The sequence below is a fragment of the Pteropus alecto genome, unplaced genomic scaffold, assembly GCF_000325575.1.
Source record: "Pteropus alecto unplaced genomic scaffold, ASM32557v1 scaffold17, whole genome shotgun sequence".
In the NCBI taxonomy this organism is placed as follows: domain Eukaryota; kingdom Metazoa; phylum Chordata; class Mammalia; order Chiroptera; family Pteropodidae; genus Pteropus; species Pteropus alecto.
Window position 1 is genome coordinate 7336570 of NW_006440645.1, and position 8539 is coordinate 7345108.

General features: G+C 35.4%; 1 protein-coding gene across 3 annotated transcripts in view; it reads left to right on the plus strand.

Annotated features, from left to right (window-relative positions):
- The window catches only part of INTU (inturned planar cell polarity protein), a 52124-nt gene extending 44363 nt beyond the window's left edge, over nt 1-7761 (plus strand). For all 3 annotated transcript variants that reach the window (XM_015593947.2, XM_006917758.3, XM_015593948.2), the window contains 3 exons: nt 810-999; nt 3597-3754; nt 5800-7761. In XM_015593947.2, the coding sequence (XP_015449433.1) occupies nt 810-999; nt 3597-3754; nt 5800-5911 (460 nt within the window). In that variant the 3' untranslated portion in view covers nt 5912-7761. The remainder of the gene's footprint in view (nt 1-809; nt 1000-3596; nt 3755-5799) is intronic.
- Nucleotides 7762-8539: the final 778 nt, after the last annotated feature.

Here is an 8539-nt window from a genome sequence, read left to right on the forward strand (position 1 = left end):
GGATGAAGAATGGAGAAATGGAAGTATTATGAGAACATAGAAGGAAGACTATAATAAGAAATAGAATACTACTAGTAATTGCCATGGTATTCTAGAGTATTAACCCAGCTTTGCAGTTGATAATAACAAGTTTCTTTGAGGATCATCAGTTTGACTATCATGGTAAAAGACCTTCATGCTACCAATTGAAATGTGTTTACTTTGTTGGAAGGTGTTTTTATATGTGGTCCACCTGAGACTGATATCATGTTTATGGCTTGTAGATATCTGGGGCAGACATTAGCTGAGTTATTCATTACCAACATGGAAAAAGGGAGAGTTAGCCAATTTGGGTTGTTTAGCAAAGGGACGATTAAGTTACCTGCAAATGAATTGGTTTTTGTTTATCCTTGCCTAACATGTAATGCTTGCCTCCATTAAGGAACTTGATAATAACCTTAGCCTGCACTTCAGTTAAGGAGGAAGAGGAAATTAAATGAGGGAATTCAAAGTCTGGCCTACTTTCCCTCCCCTAATTTCACTCCTAATATTATATTGTAGATAAAAACTTATTAGGAGTCTACACAATTCAAAATGAAGCAACATATTTTTTTTTACTTTAACTTTTTTTAAATTTTATTTTTACTTTCAGGTATACAGTACATTGGTTAGACATTTACATAGTTTATAAAACGATCCCCCTAATTACTCTTTCTCTCCTCTGGCTCTCCACCTAGCCATTACATAATGCTAACTTCATACGGCTATTTCCCTATGCCATGTGAAGCAATATTTTTAAGTTTACTTAAATATCCTTTTTTCTTTTCAAGATTGACATCTGGTCCTGAGAACACACTTTTCCACTATGTTGCCCTAGAAACGGTGCAAGGGATCTTTATTACTCCTACCCATGAAGAGGTGGCCCAGCTAGGCGGCTCTATCCACCCGCAGCTGATAAAGAATTTCCATCAGTGTTGTCTCTCCATCCGTGCAGTTTTCCAACAGACCTTGATGGAAGAGGTAGGGCACTGTTATATAGTTTTCTGCCAGCTTCTTTTCCACATCTCTAAATATTCTAAAAGATCTGTAATCAATATGTCTAGTAATGACTGTTTTCACTTTTATTTTAACAGACACTCAATCTAACGTGAATGGCAAAAGCATTACACTCTCAGTACTTAACTTCAGAGCTTTGTTTTATAATATTGAGTTTTATCCTAGGTTACTATTTCGGGAAGTGGTGGACCTGTGTTTTTTCTATAGCAAATAGAATATAGTAGCTTATAATGTAAATTAGCCTTCCATATTTGGCATCTGTGACTCAACCTTTACTTGGACAGGATATCTATGAGTTCGTAACTGATAATTCTTAAGTATTCAACCAGCAGTATACAATATTTTGGAACATAATGGAGTAAAGTACAGCAAGAGACACATACTATTGCAAATAGTTGGTTGGTTTTCCATCTAGAATTAAGTTTCATTTAATATTGTACCTTCTGGATAAGTAGTAATGTTATTTGTATACAATTAAGATATTAGCTAGATTGTTTTAATGGCAGGGAAAGATAAGTGTTAATTCCTAGAAGAGGATAAACATAAAGATGTTTACTCGTGATATACCCTCCCCCCACAAAAAAACACTCTGAAGATGATTATAATCTATATAGCACTATGTATGTTAAGGATCTAAATTTGTGAAGAAATGGGTTTAATGGTGGAAGAACATTGGGCTGCTGGGTGTAGGAATCCTGGATGGTCCCTTTGATTCTTCCTATTTCCTCAGCTATAAAGTAAGTGGGCTGAGGAAATTTTATGTAATTATATAAATTATATAGTCACTGAGGACTTATTCAGTAGCAAAATTCTGTCTTATAGGCTGTCTTCTTCAAGCTATCAGAAATTGGTACTCAGCAGAATGTTATGCTTGACCCTATATCCCTATGAGCTTTGCATTCTTATGTTCCTCCTTTCCTATTTAATGTAACTGATAGATTCTATAAGGGAATATTTCATTAGCTTATTCAGTAATATTTAGTAATTAGCCTTCACCCTATTATTTTAAAAATGAGGTACCCACCATTCACCAGACACTATTCTAGGTGCTGGTGATACAACAGTGAACAAAACAAAGTCCCTTTCCTCATGAAGCCTATATTCTAATAGGGGCAACGAATAAATTAGCAAGTAGTATCATATGTCAAATAGGATACATTTCAAAAGGAATAATAAAACAGGGTAAAGGTGAAAGTGGAGGTTAATATTTCAAAAGATCCCTTTGATCATGTCAAATAACATTTGAACAGAGATCTGAATGAAGTGAGGGAGCAAGCCATGCAGCAAATCTGAAGTCAGAGGTTCTAGATAGAGGGAACAGCAGGTGCAAAGCCACAGAGGTCAGAGTGGCTGAGTGGGCAGGAGAGTGGTAGGAAATGAGGAGGCAAAGGTAGCAGGGCCAGATCACACATGGCCTGATAGACTTAAGGACTTTGGGCTTTGTTCTGAAGGAGATGGGGGGGTTCTGGGACAGTTCTGAGCAGAATAGGGACATGAAAGGGTCACTCAGACTGCCGAGAGAAGAACAGGTGCTATAAGGTGGCAAGAGTGGAGGCAGGGACCAGTTAGGGGGCTATAGAAATTCTCAAAGCAAGAAATGATAGTGGCTTTTCGATTATGGATATATTTTGAATGGCAAGCCAAAAGGGTTTGTTGATGGATTAGATAAGGATTATGACAGAAAGAGAAGAATCAAGGACCACTCCGTTTTGGCCTGAGTCTTGCAAAAAAATCTTTATATTCCAATAAGTCATTGTTTGGGGAGGATCTGGGCAAGATGGAGTAGATAAATGCTGTGCTTGCCTCCTCCCATGACCACATTAAAATTACAACTCTAAATTACAGGACAATCAACAAGTAAGTCATTGTTTTGTTAATGATTTAATCAATGGGAAATAGAGTATGCATCAGAGAAAGAGACAATACTGCTTTAAGTATATGGGTTTTAAGTAAATTACAAAAGCATGTATTCACTTAGTAATCTATTCATTAGGTATCTACTGTGTACCAGGCCCTGCTGCTTTAAAATAATACAGTGATGAATAGTATATTGTTTCAGCCCTGGAAAAGGGCTTTAATGTACCGGGGAAGACATACCTATGAACTGCTAATGTAATGTAAATAATAGTAATATAGAGCTGTGAACAAAACATTCCCTGGGAGTCCAGGGACACTTTATCTATGAAGTCTCTTTTAGGAGATGGTTATTGATAGTAAGTATGAGGAAGAGTAGAACTTTTCCCGCAGGTAAGGGGAAGAATGTCATTGCCAGAACTTAAGAATTAGGATCAGCCATATAGTCAATAATATTGTAATAACCATATATAGTGCTGGATGGGTACTGGACTAATCAGGGGGATCACTTTGTAAATTATGTAAATGTCTAACCATTACGCTGTACACCTGAAATATAAAGTAACAGTGAATGTCAACTCTAATTGAGAAATCCTTTTTTTAAGAAAAAAAGAATTAGCATCAGCCAATTTAGATCTGTATGTGAAAACATTTTAAAATAACATTATTAATACCAGTTAATACTAATAATCCATATTAATATACAGAAAAAGAAAGCATTAAATGTTGGAGATCATTCTGGTTCTACAAATTCAGTGTCTTCTCTAAACCCTGTGAAAGAACATGGTGTGTTGTTTGAATGCTCACCTGAAAACTGGACTGATCAGAGAAAAGCACCACCAGTTATGGCTTACTGGGTAGTAGGGTAAGTGGAAAAAAAAAGTATTTGTAAGTGAAGTAAAATGTTAGAAAAGTGAAAGAAAAGTAGTAAAGGAGATAAAGTTTTAAGATGTAGGCATGCAATTAGTAATCTAACTATAATATTTTAATATATTTTAGAGTTTTATTTGCTAAGTACCTCCTTTAAATTTCTCCCGTCTTTTTCTATTAAAAACAAAATGCTTATTCAGTTTTATAATCTTATAACATTATAATAATAAACTAAAAAGTAGTACTTTAAAATTTTACTGCTATTTCTGTCCTTCTGTCCCTATTTCCTTCTCTTCCTCTCTTCCCCTCACCCATGGACTACAAGAACGTGCCCAACCTGGCTCCTGCCCACCTCTGTTTCTACTTCCTGTCGCTGTCCTCCTCCATCCAGTGTGCACAGCAGCATTGGCACCAACTGAACCTTGTTCCTGCTACTCCTTCTGTGTGGGATGTTCTGATTCTTAACCTTTGCACTTCTGGCTCCTTCATATTCAGACTGGTGCTAACAGGTCATCTCTGCAAAGAGAGGATCCGTGATCTCTTTCTCACATTAAAGTGGCTACTCAGTTATTCTCTATTATATCACTCCTTTATTATTTTCTTGTTTGTTTATGGTCTTTATCCCCCTGACTAGAATTTGGCTTTATGTGGTCAAGAATCACATTTGTCTTGTCCACCATTGGCACCTAGCATATAGTCACTTGATAAATATATAATAAATGGAGCTGTGCTTGAAAAGACGTGGTGGGAGGTGGGTGGTATGGGAAACATAATATCACAGTCATTGCATCTACTTGTCTTATATCTAGCAGAAGACATATGAAATATGCTCAAGTATCTATATATAACATGGATATAGACAGATATCTAGATAGACATGTATATAATAAATTAGTTGGTATAACCAAATGCTGTGGGAATATAGAAGGAGGGGGGAAAAGTATAAGCTGGGATTACAAAGAAAGGCTTAGGGATTCCATTTGATCTGGTTTGGAAAATGAATTGGATTTGGATAGAACATTCTAGGAAAAGGATGGGATGAACAAAGAGCGAAACAAAGCATAGACAGCACTGAATAAACTGGTTTGCCAGTATGGTAAAGGAATGACATATACAAAGATAAAGCGAAAAAGATCAAGCTGGAAAGCTAAGTTGGGACCACTGCAGGGAACTTTCAATTCTTGACTAAAGAATTGAATTTTGAGGGAAATACTGAGCCACTGAAGGATCTTTGAGTTGGGGTAAAGACATGGTGGTGGAAGGTGCACAGAGTTAGGTGAAGCTAATGTTACTTACTGGACACCTGCCATGTAGTACTCAACTGTATGACAAACGCTTTACAAATGCTATCCAAAGCAGTAATTCCTGTGTGCTGGTCCATATGATTTAGAGTCACCTGGGTCATTTGTTAAAATCAGAGATGCCTGTGCCCCATCCCAGTAAGCTCCCTTGTGATTCTAATGTGTAATGAACCACATTTGGGAGCATCAACATAAGCTCAACTCAGTGTAATATGATCAGAGCTGCGGCACTGGATGATTATAACTCTTTAAAAAAACTAAATAAAGTTTCAATGTTAATCCCTATTCAGTACCACTTGCAAAAAGAACTATCATAAACTCAATGTTTTAATAATAATTAACATTTAAAAAGTAAATGACAATGTTTAATAATTATTGTACTTAAAATGATGGTAACACCGTTGGCATTACCCTAATAAAAATGGTTAAACTTAATATTTAAAAACTGAGGGGTATGGTGATACGTATTGATAGAATAAGCTTTTTTACACTCTGGAAAAATAGAAATAATTGACCTAAGGCACATATTACTTAATTAAAAGTAAATCAGCTGCATTTTCCCTACTATAAGTTGTTTTTTCTTTAATTTACTACCAATTATTTCAGAAGAAAAATAAAATGAATTGAAATTTTGAATTATATGAACATATAATTCAATATAATATAGATGTCTAGATTTTTGAAAATTTTTTCCTTTTTTTATGGATTTCTAAAATGAGTGTGTTGTTTTCTTCTACAGGAGACTCTTTCTTCATCCCAAAGTTCAAGAACTTTATGTTTGTTTTCATGACTCAGTCACAGAAGTTGCCATCGAAATGGCCTTTAAAATGTTCTTTGGATTAACCCTGTAACCATGTTTTCTTGCTGCACAGCAAGAAATCTGCATGGAGCACTGAACAGTATGAGGATTGCCAAAATCCACACACAAAAGATAAGGTTTAGCTTCTTTTCACTGTTCAATATTGAGCATAATGTTAAGTATCAAAATGACATGCTGTTGGATTTGATGCACTAGATCTTACGTAGTATTGTGAGACTTATGAAAAAATACTTGATCAAAATATGAATTGTTAACTTCCTTCCATTTCTGTATATAATATTAATTTATTGACTAGTTTGAAATAATGTGAACTGTTTTATACACAATATAGGAACTATTTATCTTGGAAAAATACCCAATTCATTGTGTATTTTTCTCAAGACTAATATTGATATCTAGTGAAAAAATCATGAAACTAGGAGGACAAAATAAGGTCCTATAACTAATTAGTGCTGTGACCATGAGCAAGTCTTTGTACCTCTGAGCTCAGGGCATTCTGGTATCATGGGTATTAAGGCACTTTGTTTAAAAGTATTTATGAAATGTCTTACACATTTCTTTATATGTCCCCCAAAACACCATGAGCTATTTTAAACAGAATTATTAATAAATGCAGCTATTGGTCATCTCAGAGTTTCAAACAGACTGAAAACTTGGGGTTTTATCATAGCAGACTTTTTGTTTCATTTAATGAAATTTTAGTCTGTTGAACTGTTTTCCTGGTGTCAAAGAATCATGAGGCCACCACTCAATAACTGAAACAAAGCAGACAATACTGATCTTAATAAGGGTAAATCATTAGCTATATTGTAGGTGTATACGGTAATGCCCATGTTGCAGAGAGATATTGTTTTTTTAAGAGATAAAACCAAACATCACCTTGGTTTTCATCTCGAGATGGATACTGAAGTAAACATCGTAAGTAAGCTTAGCAGCTCATTTTTCCAAATATGTTTAGATTCACATCTAAAAGTAGAGCAGTCTGATTCTAGTAAGTGCCTGTCACTTTATAAAATAAAGGGGACAAAGTAACAGTGCAGACACCCCAGAGGTATACTCTTTAGCAGGTATAGAAACATTTTTAAGTTGGATTTTGTTAGCATCCTTCAAATGGTCTCTTTCACCAAAGAAAATTAATGCAAAAGATTATATAACCACCATTTAAAAAAATATATCAAGTACTGCCTTACCACCATCATGTTTTAGCCCCCCAAAATTCCATTTTAAATTCTATGCCCTCTCCTACCTCCCTCCCCTTTCTTTAGCTCTCATTGGTTTGTTTGTTTGTTTTTTTGGTTGGTTGCTTGCTTGGTTTTTGCTTTGTGGGGTTAGAAAACTGCACTTACAAGGGAGAGTTTCTTATTTATGCCAAGAGACTGTTGATGATGTCGTATCATCTGTATAGGCACAATAGTAAATATGCAGTGTCTGCTTTTTTGTATTTCTAATACAAATGGGAAAACCTGTGAAACAATTTACTAGGTTTGTCTGCTTTGAACATTCTGGAAAATAATATTGTGAATAACTGTGTGCGTTCTCTCTAAATAGTGCCTGGCACATGTTATGTGCTATAAAAGTGTTAAGGATACCACTAATATTACTACTAAATATCCACTGACTGAAAACCAAGGAGTCAGCTAAATCATACCTGCTAGTGTACAAAATGTTGGAAAGCAGCCGAGGGAAAGTAGTCAGCACTAAACACTTTGAAAACAAGGATTTATACTTGGATATGTTTAAATGTTATTAAGACTTTAATCTGTACACTAAACTGTGTGGAAATAATTTTGTAGAGCTATATTTCTATACTCTACATAATTGAAGCTATTTTTATACTATATTGATAGATTTTAATAAAGATGGTTTGGAGGTTTGTTTGAAGTTGTGTTTCCTTTTCGTGCATTCGTCCAAAATTTATTTATTGAATTTCTATTCTGTGCCAAGCATTGTTTTAGATGCTGGGGATATAGCACTGAACATAACAGCTAAAATTCCCTGCCCTCACAGAGCTTATGGTCTAGTGGGAGAGCCCATAAATAAGACAAACAAGTAAAATAGGTTGATAACAGCCAAGAGTAAAAAAATGAAGAAAGTGGGAAATGGAGTGTGGGAGAAAGCGTGGCCAGGGAAAGGGTTGCTCAGGTGACCCAGACCTGAAATAAGTAAGGAAACTGATTTCTAAGGAAAGCAGAATGAACAACACGAAGGCCCTGAGACTCTATGCTTTTAATATTGACATATAAATCACGAGGGCTTTTTGTGTTTCTAAATCAGTAAATAAAATGCAATGCAGCAAGTTTAAATAAACACTTTCACCTCAGTTTATTGAAAAGAGCAGATTCAAAGCTCTCATGAGGGGGAAAACAAGCTACATTTCTAAACACTTTCACATTTGCTGTCTTCAATCAGTGAATACATGTCAGAAATAAGCATGAGAATATCAGAAAAGAATACATTAAAAACACTGTCAATTACAGAGTCAAATGTGGGGCTTAAGGGAAGAAGAGGCAAGAAAAGAAGAGAACATTGCCCTGGGCAGCAGAACACTTGCTTTTATGTCCTCTTAGATACTTTACTTATCTTCCCTATGACTAGATGTTTTCTTTGACTTCTCTTGGCACTTGAGAGTGTGGTTCAAGTAATCACCCGTTAACTTTCT